At 34.3% G+C, this 20254-nt stretch overlaps 1 protein-coding gene and 1 pseudogene across 1 annotated transcript; both read left to right on the top strand.

Moving 5' to 3' along the window:
- The first annotated feature begins 360 nt into the window (after window positions 1-360).
- LOC128191267 (uncharacterized) lies at window positions 361-6117 on the top strand (annotated as a pseudogene).
- Window positions 6118-12132: 6015 nt separating this feature from the next.
- Window positions 12133-15446, top strand: LOC128155241 (uncharacterized). The gene is made up of 3 exons (XM_052816853.1): window positions 12133-12518; window positions 13584-13941; window positions 14263-15446. Exons 1-3 carry the CDS (start codon window positions 12458-12460, stop codon window positions 15353-15355), a joined length of 1512 nt encoding a protein of 503 aa, XP_052672813.1. The 5' UTR covers window positions 12133-12457; the 3' UTR covers window positions 15356-15446.
- The last annotated feature ends 4808 nt before the right edge of the window (window positions 15447-20254 follow it).

Below are 20254 nucleotides of genomic sequence, written 5' to 3'. Positions count from 1 at the left end.
TTTGTCTCATTTACAAGCTACCTCTGATTCAGGTTAAGCTACATTCTGGATTTCGCCTAGCGCTCCCCGGATATGAAAGGATGGAACATATTGGCCGTGGTTAGTAACAATGACAAACTAGCTGCATATGTGTACATCAAGTTCAATTTTTAACGCAAGTGTTTAAAAAATGATCAACTTAGAATTCTTCGACACGTATTACAAGACTAGTGTCATTAGTGTAATAAATGATCCTAAATATGTTGAAAGAGCTAGTCACAGGTTTTATGATTTTTAAAGATAACAATGGTATATATTTGAATCAGGAATCAGTTGAATAAACAGATAATATTGGAGGAACCAGTCTAAAAATGTTTTAAAATGTCTCAACTCGCAAAGATTGTCTTCACTTTACTTTTTCTGGTTGAATATGATTTATCAGGTAAGTCGTCCTTTACAATATATCATGGTATAAAGTATAACTCACTCGCAGTGCCTGTTGGGTGTATATAACATGCGTATATAGAATTCGTATATATAGAATCAGATGATATAGTGACCCAAAAGAAAAACAAAAAAAGAAAATGTAAACAAAGAGGTATAGCGCCATTTTCCATTATAATGGCAACACCCGTTATTAAAACAATGCATATTTAAAAAACACTAATTTGTAAACCTTAAATATGTAAAGTAATTGAAATATGTTGATTTAAACTAGAGTGTGAGTGTCCACACCTTTAAGTAGTGCCATTTTTTATAACATCAATGCGTTTTCTCTTAAAGAGTGAGTCTGGAGTTCCATATTTTTGTCATAGTCTAAATAAGGTTTACTGGAATTCAAACATATTTTTTTAAACAAAAATGTTGAGAAATGACCAGATATCCTTTTAAAATGTCATTTTGTATATCAACAATTGAACATTTTAGAAAAATAATACATAACTCCATAGATTCGTGGCCAAAGTCGCATTTAGCATTAAAACGTTGCACATTGTTGTGACTAAAATGGATCAGTGGTTAAAGCAAACATAAGGCAACTTTATTGAACAAGGTTTTTATATTAAGAGTTCGATACCAGCAAAATAAGGTTGATATTTTTTCCTTATAATTTATCCTCATCCATAATTTGGCCTATTCACTTGAAGAAAATTTAGATCAACTCGTCCCCCGTATCCTTAAAAATACCTAGGCGTAGACGTCAAATTCTCCTGCATTCAAGATTTTCTCTATAACAGAAACATTGCTGGACGATAAAAAAAAAGAAAGAGAAAAGGAAAATTAAAGCCACTTTACCTTTTTTCATCACAGCTCAAAAGCAAGTCTCCAGTGTGAAGAAACAAAAGCGGCTTTACGAGATCTCCGATTCCATGGGGAAACATGATATAAGATGTAAAGTTTAAAGGGGCCATATGATTATGCCTAGCGGCCAGCAATATGTACACCTTGCTAGAAATATCCTACACACTTCAGAACTGTCCGGGAGAAATAGAAGCCCTTGATAACGAGAATATCGTGCACACCGAACCGACAATGATATTGTACATTAGTAATATTGAAAATGTCTGATGATTGCAAAAGCCCTATATTGTAGAAGGAATCGAATACTAGGTGCACTATGCCTCTTTATTTACTTTAAACCATCGTTACTTGCTTTTTAAAAGGTCATACTTTTTTATGATATTACGAATAGTTTTAGAAAATTTTGTAGTTCAGAGGTTTGTATGTCACCATATTGCTGCAAGATTCAAATTAGGTGAACAAGCGTCAATTTTCTTATTAAAAAGAATGGACATTGAATAGGTAACCTTTTCATATTAAATCAAACCATTGGGATAGTGTATCATATATATTTTTTAAGGTTGTATTGAAATATGGAAAACAATCGTTAAAACTGGAAAAAACGCAGAAGAGAAGAGCGGAAGTAAGCGTGATCTAGTAAATCATTTGATGGCCGGAGATGATATCAGATTTTCCCTTAACAATGGCGAATATTTTACATCAATACAATCAGCCATTCTGACTGGAAATGAAAATATATGTGTGCAAGCACTTTTTAGCTCACCTGAGCTGAAAGCTCAAGTGAGCTATTCTGATCACATTTTGTCCGTCGTCCGTCTGTCCGTCCGTCTGTCCGTCCGTCCGTCTGTCCGTCTGTAAACTTTTTACATTTTGAACTTCTTCTCTAAAACCGCTTATCCAATTTCAACCAAATTTGGCACAAAGCATCCTTATGGGAGGGCGAATATAAATTGCAGAAATAAAAGTTTGATCTGTATTCAAAGCGGAGAAAACCTTGAAACTGTAGAAAAAGGGGGGTGCATTTTTAAAAATCTTCTTCTCAAGAACTACCGAGGCAAATTCAACCTAGTTTAGCATAAATTATCCTTATGGGAAGGAAAACATAAATTGCAAAAATTAAGTGGTAATTCTGTTTCAAATCTGAGTTATTACGAAAATTATAATAAAGGAAATGCGTGTTTCAATCAGTTTAATAGCTTCGGGTTCGGCATCCGGTAAAATGATTCCATACTTTTAAAACGAGGTTCTTTGTTTAAAGCAGCCATGACATTATACGAAAAAGGGTCGATCTGACTATGATGAATTTGCTTGTTGTGCAACAGTTCGCGTATGAAGGGAAATTTTGAAACATACAAAATATTTTGGTGCCGATGTTGTGAAGTAAATTGAGGCTAAATATTTCAATGCGTTGACAGTTTTCACACATGACGTTGGTGTTAGCTTGTTCTGATTTTCGTTTCGTTCTCATTATGCTTTGTAACCTGGAAACTATCGTCTGTATTTCGTGATTTTTACGTATCAAATCAAACAGAGACTTCGGTAAATCAAACAGTTAACTGTTTACCTGCGAAAATTAAGCAAACTCGGATGTAGGGGTACTGAAATACAATTCATTCTATCGGTAATTCGGCATTATCTTTTGCGTAATGGTACATGTAGATTAATGCAATAGGTTTTGTTGAGATGCTCGGCATTTTTTCGAGTTTATTCAGTTTAAATAGAGTTTGATATCGCTGACGGAAATATGTAGGTATATACATGTATATATATGATTCATTTCGAAAAAATAAATTGTGTTCTTTATTTGTTATACATGTAGTGCATGTTTCTTGTGTTTAATTGTTTACAATTTATATTTACTAACCATATTTGAGTGTTAAGCTTCGAATTATAAGCAAGATACAGAGATTTGCTCACAATTCTATGTTTGTACACAGATCTTAAAAACTAAAGCTTAAAAAAGTAAAAAATTTGTCAATATTTATTAAGAAAATTTTCAAAGTCTGTTCTTCCAGAAACCAACTTTAACAACTTATTTTATTGTAAACTTAACCTTTTTAGCTCACCTGAGGGTGGGGCCACAATGGGGGGGTCGAAGTTTAACAAATGAATATATAGAGTAAATCTTTAAAAATCTTCTCCTCAGAAACTAATCAGCCAGGAAAGCTGAAACTTGTGTGAAAGCATCATCAGGTAATGTAGATACAAATTTGTGAAAATCATGATCCCCGGAGGTAGGGTGGGGCCACAATAAAGGATCGAAGTTTTACATAGGAATATATAGAATAAATCTTTAAAAATCTTCTTCTCAGAAACTAATCGGCCAGGAAAGCTGACACTTGTGTGGAAGGATCCTCAGGTAGTGTATATTCAAAGTTGTGAAAATCATGACCCCCGGGGTACGGTGAGGCCACAATGGGGGATCGAAGTTTAACATAGGAATATATACAGTAAATCTTTAAAAATCTTCTTCTCAGAAACTAATCAGCCAGAAAAGCTGAAACTTGTGTGAAAGCATCCTCAGGTAGTGTAGATTCATAGTTGCGAAAATCATGATCCCCAGGGGTAGGGTGGGGCCACAATGGGGGGTCAAAATTTAACAAAGGAATATATAGGGTAAATCTTTAAAAATCTTCTCAGAAACTAATCAGCCAGATGTTTCTTTATAATTGTTAAGACTTTGACCCCAGGACAATTCTTTGGCCTCCCGAGAAGGTTCAGAGTTTGATGTACGTTTATATCTAATATATAAACTATTGTTAAGGATCATTTTGAGAACTGCAATACTCAACATATGATATGACTATAAAATCATCTTGTTAGAAAAGGGACTAATGATTATAAACATAAGAATATCCAGGGGAAAATGGATTTTATTTATACAGGATCTACATGTATTATTGTACATTGTCCAGATAGTTTGTATTATGACTCCATTAAGCTGATTTTATCATACCTATTGTTCCTCAGGTGAGCGATGTGGCCCATGGGCCTCTTGTTCACATAAGTAAGTCAGGATACAACAACTTCCAAAGCGACGCCTACTGGTGGTTCTTACACGTCTGTACATCAGGTCACGTGCATATGTCCAGGTGGTCTGTTGGTGCACACACTGATAGAGGGCAAACAAAAACGTCCAACGATATCACCTGGTTTGCAAGGTAAAACAACTTTTGCTAAGATAACATGTTACCTAAAATTAAGAAAATTATTATATAAAAATGTTTAAACTCCTTATAGATTACTTTGGCATTTCAGCGATCAAGCAAAGGGAACATTAAAGGATAGGATATCTTTGTTCCCAACAGAAGTATTTCAGAATGTTTGCAAAATATAAGTGATGCAAACTCCAATTAGCCAAATACCTGGACCCTGCAATTAAAATTGCTTAATGTCCGGACCATTAATTTGTTCTTCAATATCTATCTAAATGACATATCTAAATTAAAAATATTAAACGCTGTTTTAAATCACGTATATTAATCTCTTAATATATATTTTCTACTGTTTTAGATCTCGTAGTTGTCAAACACAGCCTATTTTCTGCAATCTGGAAACAGGCGAGAAGAAATGTGGTGATGTATCTCTATTGGCAAACTCGGTTTTGAATGGTGCAAGCGTTAAGGTTCTTAACCCTCAAAATGGATACATCACCAGCTTTACAAATAATGTGTATCCGGTGATGGTTTATCCGTAGCTGGACAATACCCATGGCACGTCGTTAATAATCATGTTGAGTTCCAGTCAAACGTTTACTGGTGGGCATCAATATGGTCAACTACTGGCCGAGTGGCCAACATCCATGTCTCGATGGAATGTTGGAGAGCACACTAGTCGAGGGAAAAATCGCATGAATACCCCAATGGAGTGGTTTGTGGATGACTGCTGGACACTTGCGTACAGTCATAACAGATCTGGTCATGAAACAGATGGATCATTAGACTTGCTTGTCGGAGCTGTTTTAGCAGGCAGAAAAGTCAGAGTCAAGATGGGTTCATACATTGTGGAGCCAGACAATTTTTGTATAAGAAACGGACATGTGTCTGCTCAACTTTTAGGACATTTATCTAAAAATACAATGTTTGATTTCCAAACCGATGATTATTGGTATTGGCAAATCGTTTCAACAACCGGTGATGTTGAGACAGTGAGATATAATATTGGGAGCACTCATAACAGAGGAAACTCGGCTGACAAACATGCAATCACATGTTTCATTGAGACAAGGTCGTGGTCTAAGGTACTTACTACTTCCAGCACTGGATCTGTAACACACGGGTCTAAAGCTAACATGATAACTGCTTTACAAGCTGGATCTCAGCTTCGGTTAGTAGTCCACGAGGCAGTGGACTCTTTCAGCATAACTGAGGCAGATAATATTGCTATCGAAAAAATTGAAGTTGTTGCTCAATCAGTTAGATACATAAGAGATGAAAACGGAAATGGAAATATTCCACGGCGGTTCAGGACCCCACCATACTGGAAATTTACTTCGACGGCAACAGATGGCAACCAAAGAGCTGTATGGTGGAGGGTAGGAGAGCACACGTCACTTCCGGCATCAACAGAGAGGTACCCTGTATACTGGATTGTCGGTTGATGTATTTAACAAAATTATTAAATCTTTAATTTTACTTCATATAAATGTCATTTTTTTAATTCACTTTGATGATTTTTTTTTTGGCTAGACACAATGTAATTTACATCGTATAGTAGAATTATGTCTCTTGGTGTGGTATGAAAAATTTGATTTACGTATTAGAAGATTTATGTACTATATAAATGATACATGTACAATATTTAAAACTTTTAATATGGCTTCTTACAAATATTGGTAAATAAACTGAATTCATTTACAAGTACTTTATGACTTTATTAATTGTCCAAATGATTACGGGCATATTTACATCTGGTATGGCCATTAACATGACATTGATACAGAAACAATCACTGTAAAAGAATATCGCCTTCTTTTAGATTCATTGAAACTTCAGTCAGTGACATACAAAATTCTTAAATCTGCTATAGATTAGATGATCATGTTCCTTATTTTCAAGTTTTGCTGAAGCTATATTCTTACAGATCCTCCTATAGCGATGGTGTTTTACGTCAAAACAACTTCTGGTAAAGTAGTATGTTTTCCTAAAGTTTTTGCAATCCTTCTTTATTCTTATCTACGTTGTATAAAATGGATTAATTTTCTGATCACAGTTTCGAACTTTGTTCTGTTTACTCTTAAAAGCTATCAATACTATTCCTCGTTTTTTGTTGACTTGTTTGTTTGCATCATATGCATGCTTGCTGATGCCTAAAGATTCTTCCCTCTGGTTCCTTTTAAAAATGTTAAAGTTAAATGTTAAATGTTAAATGTTATTTTTTCAAAGTTATCATCCAGGTACTTTCATGTAAGCTGCAAATTCTCCCGATACTTCTTATTTTTAGCTGTGTATTGAAATGCGATAAGCAAGATGGGGGCGTTTCAAGAAAGAAATCTAGGGATTTTTTCATAGTATTTAATGTACATCGCTTGAATTCTGATGTATTATAAATATCAAATAATTTAAGAAAATATGCTGCATTGATATCATAGGGAAAAAGTATAGTTTTTATTTCATTTTGATAATGGTGTTTTCCCATGTCAAGCTATCTCCACTGTAGCAATCTCTTTTTCATATCAGTCTGTCCCCAATGGGAAAAATACGCATATCAAATAATATTTATTTTTAAAATATATTAATATGTGATGTAGATGTGTGAATTAAAATACTTGTAAATAAAAAATCAAAAACAAGTAAAAGTCATATATATGGACAGTATACATTATCTTATTCAAAAATAAAACTGCAATCATACCAGTATTACTAATTTTTGTTTGTGTAAGCTGCAATCCCTGTTCGTGTTATCCGATGTAGTTGCTTGACCTCTTATACTTAAGTAGTATCAACATATATCATTTTAAATAATGTACGTTGCTAAAGTCAGTCACAGCCTACCTACTGCACTCTAATATTAGGCTGAAAAAATTTGCTGATTTATCATTGGGACTAAACGGGGCTAGCGGTAAGGTTCTCACATGTAAATGATGTCACCTGGTTCACAAACATTGCAATGATAACAGTATCCAGTAGAGATGATTGACTGTCAATATTAAGGTGTCATAATAGTATTTTACCGAATGTTCACATCAAAGCATGGCTGAGGAAAAATAATACTCCCGAATTCCTCTTTAAATTATTGACGCTTTCGCCGGCGACAAAGACTGTTTTTTTTTAGATTAACCCCCCCCCCCCCAAGAAAAAAAAAACCCAGTGTTAAATATTTCTGACCATCTCAGTTAATGCGAGATCATTTCAATTTCTGATGCTGCGGTGTTTTTACCGGAAGGTGGTGGGGTGAAAAGGCCCGGGCTTTATTTTCAAGCACATAAATTTACATTCACTGCCAATTTCCTCCTACATTTCTTGAGCAAACCGATTGTAATTCACAGTAATATTGAAACTGATAGGGTTTAAAACTACCTGATCAATTTCTAACCGGTGTATTGATTGTTCGAAATCTTCTGCAACCTAAGAAAAATTACGAAAGGCACAAAATAATCATGATGATGCCAGACTAAAATTCCCATTTTAATAGGATTGCTGTTTCTTTTATTTAACGTACCGATGCACGTTAAGGCTGTTAGTAATTTACTTTTACCAGCTATTTATGATGAAAACAACAATTAATTACAAGGAAAATGTATATTATGCAAGTACATAATTATGTATACCAAATCAATAAAATGCTATCGTTTGTGATTCATGCGGGATATCAAGGCACCGACTTTTCAGAAAATATTTTCTTCATATTCCGCACGAATCACCACCAAAGACAGCATTTTTATTGATTAATAACTATTGCATTGCTTATTATCAAGACCAATACGGTCTATAAAAATGTAGGTTTAGATGTAGATGTTGACATGTATATACATGTACTTGTATATAAATAAGCCATACAAAAATATGTAGACTTATGAATAATCACAATCTTAAATTAGTCTGCGGGATAGCAATGTATTGCAATGACGACGATAAAATGGAAACGCTAAATGTAATAATGAACAGGATAACGAGGAGGATATTCTCAAAACAAAAACGTTTATATCTTAATTTTGAGCACTTTTAAAAGTAAACCTTCTCTTGTCTTGCTGGATGCCACCATGTGTTTTTCTTCTAACCTGTAAATAAAGTATCGTATTATAATATGTCAAGAGGAATTTGAATTTATAACCTGTATCTGTACATGTTGATGTACATGTATATTAAATATAATACTGTAGTGACACCTGCATTGAGAGGTTTCGATATTGGTGGCCGTTTTAGACTGTATTTATTTGATCTCCTCCAAGAACTCAGAATCTATATAAAAATTAAGAAAAATAAGAAGGTATAATATATGGATTTCTTCTTTATTAAATGATAATGTATAGCTGAACAAAACAAATAAAAAATGTAGGTTGATCTGATAATGATATGTTATAATGAAATACATTCTCAACCATTATTGAAAAAAAATACTTCAATAGTTACTGATTTCGGTTGCAACAGTGATAGAAGGGAACGGCAACTCTTGATATTCATATAGAAAATAATCATAAATGAGTTGTCTACCATACTGAGGCACAGAATTTGAAAATATGATTCAATATTTGCGTAAATTTTAGTCCACTGAAAAGCTTAATATACGTTTATTTATATTATAGCGAGAAAATTCGGTTTTGTTAGTCACACGGGTGTTATCTGTTAAAGAATAATAATATACAGTAAAATCAATTAGTGTAGTTCGATAAAGCACGTATCAAGCATAAAGTTGTGCACATAATTCATTCATTTTTACCTTACCCTTGAAATTAATATCACAGTGATACATGTTAATGATTCTATAGTGTGGAAAGGGTAGGATTATACAATTCAAACAATATTTATTATAGTATAAGAAGGGAACATAATAGCTCATGGACTATGTACAGGATTATATCAATAAAAAAACCTCTGTCCATATATATACTAAGTACTTTCAATATATCCTTGTTATGTAATATTTAATGTCTGAGCTTAAATTTGGTCCTAAAGTAACAATTTTATCATGTCTTGTAAGAGAGAACAGAAAATGCATGTGAGTATTTTCGTTGTAATTATATTAATATATGTAACCGAGCAGTCAAGGAAAATGAAGATGATGGACTGTGTATCTGATGACTTTTTTTTATTTTGAATATAGAGACATTGACCTACAAAATAATATATAATATGAGAAAACTGACAAAATGAAACAAAATACATTAGCTATAAGTTACCACAAATACATTATACGTTTCATAAAAAATCAATTACAGTGCGTACTGTAAAGAAAGCTAACCTTTGAACTTTACAGACACATTCCAAGTATTGTAACTTTAATTACAAAAATACACTTTAGTATTGACAATGCAATTAAAATAAAACTAGAGACTAAACATTTACACTGATAAGTAAAACATAAGTTAATATGAAATTTACATACCATAAGATGCCACAGATATCAACTGGATGGTATTTTCTTGCTCTAACTAAATTAGAATTATAGGTAACTTATTTATACGCCTAGCTTCAATATAATCGGTTAATATTATGAACCAATGAAATTACAGATAGGAAGAACTCAATTTACTTGCGCAGTAAAACTTTGACTGATATAATTTTAAGATTCCATTGAACAAAACGAAAAATAGAAAATACAAAACGAATAAATACACATAGACATATTACTCTATCACATATACATGTACGATATCTCAATATGTCATTCATGCATTTAAGTATTTTTTGCAATTATATGTGCATATAATGTAATATAAATCTGCTTTAATTATTTTCCGGCAGTATACATGTACAACTACGAGTATTTATACAGGTCTCAATAGAATCTATCATCTGTCGATGGTTGACCTGTTACATGTATTGTTTTGTCCGTCTCAATAATAGAAGTGTGCTTGAATGGCACAGATGAATGCAGCAAAAAGCCGCCAAACCTGAACATTTGGACCATGTTTATATAGTTCGATCATTAACAAGAGTTCAGACACGGTAGTAAGTAAAACTTATGGTGCGCATGTCTGTGTTCGAACGCACATTGGTCGATGTCTGGTTAAAACAAATGAGAAAGATGTTAATTGTTACTCATAATTTTATTGTTCATGAAAAAAGAAGGAAAATAACGTGTAAACGCATTGAATCAAATGTGTGCGCGCTAAAATTTAACACATTGCATGCTGGGCTCATTAAAATAAGCAAAATTTGGAAGGTTTCGCTTTCCGCCGCCATCTTTAAACTACCTGACTAGAGACAGACCAGAGTTTCTCCGTTGGTTGGACCACGGTTCCATTTTAGTCGGACTAAAGTGTGTTCGATCTCATTTTAGTCGAACTACGGCGACCGTAGTTTGTGATCGAACTCGCTCAAATTCTGTGTACACACATAAAAGCTTCACTGCTTTTGTCAATAGCGGGTAGAGTCACTGTACAGATAGGTACTTCAGTATATTTTCTGGTGAACATTGAAAACCAGCTTTAAGCGATAATCTACCGGCACAGATTTCATTCAGATCTGATGTAGGTATTGTTTCCATCTACATGTGTTGCTATTATTTGGCTTTATTTGGATTTCATTGTGTATCTTATTTGATTATCTTGCTAAATCCGTAATGAGTTATATGGACAGGGTATAGTTCATGTACATGTTATAAAACAGAAGGTCGATGTTCGCTTTCCTTTTAGTCCTTCAAGAAGTCATAGGCAGAATATGGTTAGTAAAAAATGTGCAACATACAGTTTAACTTTTTACGTACATGTACCTGAAAAGTTACCTGGGCAATTAATGCATTGTATTCTACATACACACTTAGTCTACTAATTATTCGTTATCTGTAAATTAAGGTAGCTCCATACTTGTAAAATTCTCTGAGGAAAGTTGAAAAACTGAACTGATTTCGACTTAATAGACTTAAATGTCATCAATTGTTAGAAAAAATATACATGTCATCACACTTTTTGAGATGCCAGATAAACATAAACTGAAGCATATTTTAGCATTAGAAAAATGTATTTTTTTTTTTTGGTTAAAAGTAAAATCTTGTAGGCAGAAATTTGTTTTTCTTCTTTAATTTTAATGTCAACTTTATCAGAAAGCTAAAATTACAAAAATATTTTAAAATTAATCGTTGGAATAAGAAAAAATATAGCATTTAGACATACAACTGAGAGAAAAGTCAGAAAAAGAGTTATTTCCCCTTTGCATAGATAAAATATATAAAAATTTTGAAATTTAGTATAAAATTAAGTGCGAAAATATCTTGAACCTACCAATAATTCCAAATACATTCATGTGATTATATTCACATAAAATATATAAAACTATCTTGCACAATTTTTAAAGAATTCAAAGTTTTACAAAAAAAGTGTGACGTCACAGAACACTAGATCTACTTTAAAAGATTTTTTTTCAAAACCTTCTCAAATGTCCATGTCTTGACATTCAATTTGGTCTTTCACTGAAAGAATTTTGATAGATGAAAATTTCATCCCATAAAGACTTATTAACCTTAGAAACTTATTTTAACAAAATCCAGTAAAACCTGGCTTTATATTAAAATACATTTTTTTTAGCTGGTTAGACCATCCTTGTGGGGGTACTTTACTCGAACACTTGTGTCGCAACTTGTGCAATGCACCGAATGTATAAGCGCTTGTTACAACGCTGCGATTGGATCAGCTACTCGCAGCTTCAGCCAATCATAAAACGACGCTTGTCGCCGAGTTTTCGTAGTGACATCTGCCGAGGGTTTATGGGGAGCGAAGTGGACCGAAAACCTTTTGCTAGCGAAGATGAGAGGATATATGTATATTTTTGTATCCGTAAAGATAATAATGATATAGTTTTGAATCCGGAATCAGTTTAATAGTTTTTTTTATCTCCTGTATGAATTGTATGCGCAGTTGTTGTGACTTTTTAAGATAAACAGGACATAGATTTGAATCCGGAATCAGCTTAATAGTTTGGCGTTGTTTTGTGACAATATTGATTTGTCTACCTACCAAATTTTTATAAAAGCTATACGCCGACAGAAAAACTTGGAGAAAGCAGTCAAACATTCTTTAAGAATGGCTCAACTCGCAAAAATATTCTTAACTGTGCTTTTTGTGGTTAAAACCCTTTCATCAGGTAAGTTTTATTTAACAATACACGCATATCATGACGTAAAGAGCAACTCGCAGTGCTTGTTAAGTGTATATAACATGCTTTATTGTGATTTGAGTGGAGCATTGACCTAAAAGGTATACAAAAATCATGTAAACATTATTTTTCTTTGGACCACCATATTTTTTTTTTTTTTTTTTTTTTTTTTTTTTTTTGCTTTTATGATTGTTACGTATTTTTTACAAGTTTATTTTTTTTTAAAAGACTGGTGAAGTAGCGGACGCATAGGAAAGTTTGTTTGGCTTGATTGGACAACCAATGCTCTTTTATTTCGTTTATAATTCGGCGCAAAATTTCCCCCAGGAATGATGTTTCTTTGCTCAGATTTTGACGTATGATAAAATCGAGCTTAATTGACCAATTAGAAAATAGCTTTGTGTTTCGAGTTAAAATTATCCCGCTTTGGTGTCGTTCTTTGTTTTTAACTACCTTAGCAGACTCTCCACTCAAGAAAGAAAAAAATAAAAAACTAAAAAGTTTTATCAGTGTGAATGTGAATTGTATCAATAAATTATTGTTTCTTGTCTTTCCGTTATACCCTGAAAATATATCCTGTTTTGTTGTATATTTCGAGTTTTTTTGTGAGCTTGCTGGAGTTATCTTGAAGGTAGCATTACTGTAAGAAAACCTAGGTTTTACCAATTAAACTCTACCATCTTGGCATTTTACCCTAAGTTTTCTTATACTTGTAATGTGTAGGTTCGATGATAAATTCAGAAACTTCAGAATTCAGTTCATATCAATTTTATATTGAAACAAAATTGCCATCGTGCAGATTATCTACAGTAGTTTCCCAGAATGCTCGACCGTTACTGTAAGTCAAGCATGCGCGTTTCAGAAATGTGGACTATGGTACAGTAGTTGCTAGCGCTCGAGAAAGCTAGCAAAAATTCAACAATACAACCTCAGTAGATATACGGAGAAAAGAGTCCATTTTTTTCTTATTTAGAAATTGTGCAGAGTGAGCAGCCTTTTAATACCACGGTATTGCATTTGTATGTAATTTAAGTGATATATCTTTCTTTAAAGGCTGTAATGAAAAATGGAAAACAATCGTTAAAACCGGAAAAAACGGAGAAGAGAAATACGGAAGTAAGCAGGATCTGGTGAATCATTTGGTGGCCGGAGATGATATCAGATTTTCTCTAAACAATGGTGCATATTTCACCTCCATACAATCGGCCATTCTGACTGGAAATGAAAATATATGTGTGCAAGCACTTTTTCACATCAGTAAATCTGGATACAACAATTTCCAAAGTGACGCCTACTGGTGGTTCTTAAACGTCTGTACATCAGGTCACGTGCATATGTCCAGGTGGTCTGTTGGTGCACACACTGATAGAGGGCAAACAAAAACGACATATGATATAACCTGGTTTGCAAGGTAAAACAACTTTTGCTAAGATAACATATAATTTAAAATTTAAGACAATTATTATATATTACATGTAAATATATTCAAAATTCTTCTAGAGTATTTTGATTTGGGAATTTTAGTGATCAAATAAAGATTATATCAAAGGATAGAATCTCATTGTTCCTAACAGAGGCGTTATTACAATGTCTGCAAAGTAAACGTAATAGCTGTTACAAAATTGTCAAAAATCTGGGCCTGAACTTCAAATTTGCTTACTGTTTGAACCTTTAATTTGCTTTGTAAATATCAATCTCTTATCTAAATTAGAAATATTAACTGCTGTTTTAGATCACGTAGTTGCCAAACACAGCCTATCTTCTGCAATCTGGAAACAGGAGGGAGGAAATGTGGTGATGTATCTCTATTGGCAAGCTCGGTTTTGAATGGTGCAAGCGTTAAGGTTCTCAACCCTCAAAATGGATACATAACAAGCTTTACAAATATTGCTGTATCCGGTGATGGTTTATCCGTAGCTGGACAATACCCATGGCACGTCAGTCAAAGTATTGTTAATAATCATGTTCAGTTCCAGTCAAACGTTTACTGGTGGGCAACAATATGGTCAACTACTGGCCGATTGGAGATGTCTCGATGGAATGTTGGAGAGCACACTAGTCGAGGGAAAAGTAGCATGAATACCCCAATGGAGTGGTTTGTGGATGACTGCTGGACACTTGCGTACAGCCATAACAGATCTGGTCATGAAACAGATGGATCGTTAGACTTGCTTGTCGGGGCTGTTTTGGCAGGCAGGAAAGTCAGAGTCAAGATGGGTTCATACATTGTGGAGCCAGAAAATCTTTATATAAGAAACGGACATGTGTCTGCTCAGCTTTTAGGGCATCTATCTAAAAATACAATCTTTGATTTCCAGACCGATGTTTATTGGTATTGGCAAATCGTTTCAACAACCGGTGATGTTGAGACAGTGAGGTATGATATTGGAAGCACTCAAAACAGAGGAAACTCGGCTGACAAACAGGCAATCTCGTGGTTTATTGAGACAAGGCCATGGTCTAATGTACTCTCTACTTCCAGCACTGGCTCTGTGACACACGGGTCTAAAGCTGACTTGGTAACTGCTTTACAAGCTGGATCTCAGCTTCGGTTAGTAGTCCACGAGGCAGTGGACTCTTTTAGCATAATTGAGGCAGATAATATAGCAATCGAAAACTCTGAGGTTGCGGCCCAATCGATTAGATACATCAGTGATGAAAACGGAAGTAGTGGCATTCCACGTCGGTTTAAGACTCCACCATACTGGAAATTTACTTTGACGTCAACAGATGGCAACCAAAGAGCTGTATGGTGGAAGGTAGGAGAGCACACGTCACTTCCGGCATCAACAGAGAGGTACCCTGTAGACTGGATTGTCGGTTGATGTTTAAAAAACAAAACTATTTTTTCTTTACCACAGATTAATGTCATGTTTGTGAATGTTAATCTATTTTTTGGTTTTGGTGTTTTTGACTGGGGGGAGGGGTGGGGTGGGGTGGGGGGCTAAATGTTTTTAGTAAATTATGTTTCTTGGTTTGGCATGAAAAATATGATTTACATGTACGAAATAAATGATATATACATGTATCCTTACTTATTTTTAAAATAGTGGATGTGAATATTCAAAACTGTTTATGTGGCTTCTTACAAATATTGGTAAATAAGTGGATTCAATTGCAAATACTTTATGACTTTATTGATTGTCGAACTGATTAAGGGCACAATAACCAAGCACATGTACCGGGGGGGGGGGGGGGGGCTGGCGCTGAACCTTTTAGCTCAGGAAAGATTTTTCTTAAATTTACAAATAAAAATCAAAGTACCGGAGTTGATTTTATCGATGGTTATTTATTTTAAAATCAATGATATGTTATATTGCATGAGTAGTACAGGTAGTTTCTAATCTGTATTTGAATTACGCACATTTTTATAATATGAATTTTTGGACTTTTTCGACACAAGAATGTTGATAAAACCCCATACGAATCATGTAAAGTAATATCTAAAGATAGAATAAATTCAATCAAACTACACTCTGTATGTATCAGAGTTAGAGATATTTCTGGAAAATGTATGGATCCAAGCAATATTGAACTCTCGACTCGTTCACACAAACGCTCGGCTATCGCCGTTAATCTCCGACAAGCAAGAGAGACTCTCTGCCTGTCGGAGATTTACGGAGACAGCCGAGCGTCGAGTTGAACGAGACTATATTGAACTCTGTCGTAAGAATACATACATACTACAAAAAATATCTAAATTGTTTGTACCATTTAAAATCGAACTATTTTCAAGGTATTTATAAATATGTTTCCTTGAAAAAAAAATGCTTTAGCATACATTATTTCGGATTTATCAATTATTCTCAAGAACTAATTCTTGTCAGCGGCGATGATTTTTGCTTTGATCCAAACACTGTTTCACTTTCGGTTTGTCAGAGTAACTGCATAGGAGAGTTGATTAAAATCAACTCCCAAAAATGGATCAACATTGAGTCCTCCGCCCCAGCTGTTATGGAGCCACGTATAAAAAAGAGTTGAAAATATGGAAATAAAGAAATAAACAGGGAAATTGAAGTTAAAGGTACACTCCCCACCCACCCAAGGATTATTTTTGTTTTTTTGCTTGTCAAATATTTTTTGTTAAGTCTGCCCTCCCCTCCCCATTTCTAAAACGATGCTTCGTGCCTGTTTACATCTTGTATACCCATGAACATGACATCAATACAGAAACAATCACTGTAAATCGCTTTCTTTTAGATATCATGAGTAACCTCGGTTATTGGTATGCAGAATTCGTTAAAGCCGCTACAATAATAACAAATGTGTTCCTTATTTTCAAGTTTTGCTGAAATTGTTTTCTTATAGATCCTCCTAGCGATATTGTTTAACGTTTCAAAACAACTTACGGTAAAATAGTCCGTTTTCTTCAAGTTTTCGCAATATATCCTTCTTAATTCTAATGTAGGGCGTATAAAATTAATAGATTCATTCTCGTTTCATCTATTTTACATCTTGCATGTAACACTTCGGTTTTGTTTACTCTTAAAAGCCATCAAAAGTCTCCCTTGTTTTGCCTTGTTTGTTTACACCATATGCATGCTAATGCCGGGGGGGGGGGGGGGGGGGGGGGGGTAATTGAATGATGTTAAATGATAAAATATACTTCTCTGTGATTCTTTTACATAGATAAACAAAAACAAAAATACATATAAAACAAAAACAGACAAAAATAATTTGCTAGTATCATGTACAGTATACATTATATCATAAGAAAATAAAACTGCAATCATTGTAGAACTAATTTCAGTTTGTGTGTAAACTGCAATTCCCGTTCGTGTTATCTGATGTACTTGCATGACCTGTAATACTTAGGCAGTATCAACATAAAACCGGTAGGCCTATATCATTTTAGATTACGTGCATTGTAAAAGTCAATCACAGCTTGCCTACTGCACTCTGATATCAGGCTGGAGGAAATGTCACAGTGGAGATTTATCATTGGGACTAAACGTGGCTAGCGGTAAGGTTCTCACATGTAAATGATGTCACCTGGTTCAAAAGTATTGCAGTGCTTACAGTATCCAGCAGTGATGATTGACTGTCAATATTAAGGTGTCACAATAGTATTCCCCCGAAGGTTTGCGTCAAAACATGGCTGAAGAAAAATAATTCCCGAATTCCCCTTTAACTATGGGCGTTTCCGCCCGCGCCAGGGGCTGCATGTTTTTATAAGATGAAAAAAAAGAAGAAGAAAAAAAACCCAAAACGAAAAACAATATGTAAGAATTCTAACTATCTTGCGGCGTTGTTTTTTGAGGGGTTGGTGGTGTTGAATAGGCACGGGGCTTTATTTTCAAGCACATATATTTGATACATTCACTGTTTCTTTCCTCTTATATTTCTTAAGCTAATTGATTGTAATTCACGGTGTTATTGAAACTGACAGGGTTGAAATCTACATGATCAAATTCTAACCGGTTTTTTTAATGGTCGAAACCTTCAGCGACTTATGAAAAATCACGGACTGCACAAAATAATCATGATGATGCCAGACTAAAATTCCCATTCATAAAGACTGCTATTTTTTTAATCTAACGTACCGATGTATTTTAACACTTCTAATAATTCAATTACTTTTAACAACTATTTATGATTAAAAGCAACACTTTATAACAAGAAAAATGTATATACATATACATACATATTGATACTAAAACAATAAAATGCTATCTTTTGGTAATTCATGCGGGATATCAAGGCACCAACATTGCAGAAAATATTTCCTTCCTATTTACCTTCATATCCCGCACGAATCAGCAAAGACCTGCAGCATTTTATTTTATTATACTTTCATGTTAAATACTGAAATCTGATTAGTTAAGACACAGTTTAAAATCCGTTCTGTTTGGGAGGGTAACAGTTGAAATTGACAACCCGGGCAAACCATTGTCAACCGACGCGAAGCGGAGGTTAACAATGGTTTTCGAGGGGTGTCAATTTCAACTGTTATCCTCCCAAACAGGCACTATTTATTTTGTTATGTCTTAATTTTAAAGAAAACATCACTGCTTTTAGATAGGAATAACGTGAATTCAAAGGCGAACCGTACGCGCATGATTTTCGCGCGAGTAACAATATATAAAAAGTGCCTTTTTGGGAGGGTACCAGTTGAATTTGACACCCCGAAAAAAGCATTGTCAACCGACGCGAAGCGGAGGTTGACAATGGTTTTCGAGGGGTGTCAATTTCAACTGTTATCCTCCCAAACAGGCACTATTTATTTTGTTATACTGAATGTCTTAATTTTTAAGAAAATTTACTGCTTTTATATAGGAATAACGTGAATTCTACAGCGAACCGTACGCGCATAATTTTCGCGCATGTAACAATTTGTAATGTTACCCGTTATTAAGTGCGTTGCTAACGCTGAGGGTAATAGAACGGATGATGAACTGCGTGTTAACCAATCAGATTTCAGTATTTAACATGAAAGTATAACAAAACGAATTGTTACATGCGCGAAAATTATGCGCGTACGGTTCGCTGTGGAATTCACGTTATTCCTATATAAAAGCAGTAAAATTTTCTTAAAAATTAAGACATTCAGTATAACAAAAAAAATAGTGCCTGTTTGGGAGGATAACAGTTGAAATTGACACCCCTCGAAAACCATTGTCAACCTCCGCTTCGCGGCGGTTGACAATGCTTTTTTCGGGGTGTCAATTTCAACTGTTACCCTCCCAAAAAGGCACTATTTATATAATGTTACCCGTTGCTTAGTGTGTTGCTTACGCTGATGGTATTAAAACAGATTATGAACTGCGTCTAAACCAATCAGATTCAGTATTTAACATGAAGGTATAACAAAACGAATTGTAACACGCGCGTAAATTATGCGCGTACGGTTTGGCGTAGAATTCACGTCATTTCTATATAAAAGCAGTAAAAAAATCTCTAATATTAAGACATAATAAAATAAATAGTGCCTGTTTGGGAGGATAACGGTTGAAATTGACACCCCGAGGAAACCATTGTCAACCTCCGCTTCGCGTCGGTTGACAATGGTTTCCTCGGGGTGTCAATTTCAACTGTTACCCTCCCAAAAGGCACTATTTACACATTATTATACTTTCATGTTAAATACTGAAATCTGGTTGGTTTATACGCAGTTGGTAATCCGTTCTACTACCCTCAGCGTTAGTAACACACTTGGCAACGGGTAACACAACGAATTGTTACATGCGCGTAAATTATGCGCGTACGGTTTGCCGTAGAATTCACTCCATTTCTATATAAAAGCAGTAAAATATTCTTTAAAAATAAGACATTCAGTATATATAGGATCTCTCATGATTTAATTGCGATGGTATATGATTTTTATCCAACGAGTTGTGTGTATTCTATCCCCGAGCCTTGGCGAGGGGATAGAAAACACACAACGAGTTGGATAAAAATCATATACCATCGCAAATCATGAGAGATTCTTTTTATCACATGTTTTACCAAGTATTTTTTTAATCCCAACTTTTTCTGTAATAATTGTGATTGTGAGCCGCACAACACATTATTTACAACACGTCAACAACGTTACGCATGGAAAAAAAAGTTCCTTGAAGTTCAACAAACAGACATTCATTTTCGAACATTTTTTTATGAATTCATGACAAATAACTGAAACAACATTAAATGTTTCAAATTTATATCTCAACACCCCTCAACTGAATTAATTATTTAATTTTTCATTCTACGTCAATCAACCGTCTAAACCTACGTAATGATTT

This window comes from Crassostrea angulata, chromosome 7 (assembly GCF_025612915.1).
Source record: "Crassostrea angulata isolate pt1a10 chromosome 7, ASM2561291v2, whole genome shotgun sequence".
Classification (NCBI taxonomy): Eukaryota; Metazoa; Mollusca; class Bivalvia; order Ostreida; family Ostreidae; genus Magallana; species Magallana angulata.
Note: the sequence above shows the minus strand (reverse complement) of the source record. Positions and strands in the feature narration are given on the sequence as shown.

Excerpts from the sequence above, each read along its gene's own strand:
- LOC128155241 (XM_052816853.1), top strand. The coding sequence starts at position 12,458 with ATGGCTCAACTCGCAAAAATATTCTTAACTGTGCTTTTTGTGGTTAAA. Across the intron at positions 12,519-13,583 it reads GGTTAAAACCCTTTCATCAG|GCTGTAATGAAAAATGGAAA; the intron begins GTAAGTTTTATT and ends CTTTCTTTAAAG. Across the intron at positions 13,942-14,262 it reads GATATAACCTGGTTTGCAAG|ATCACGTAGTTGCCAAACAC; the intron begins GTAAAACAACTT and ends CTGCTGTTTTAG.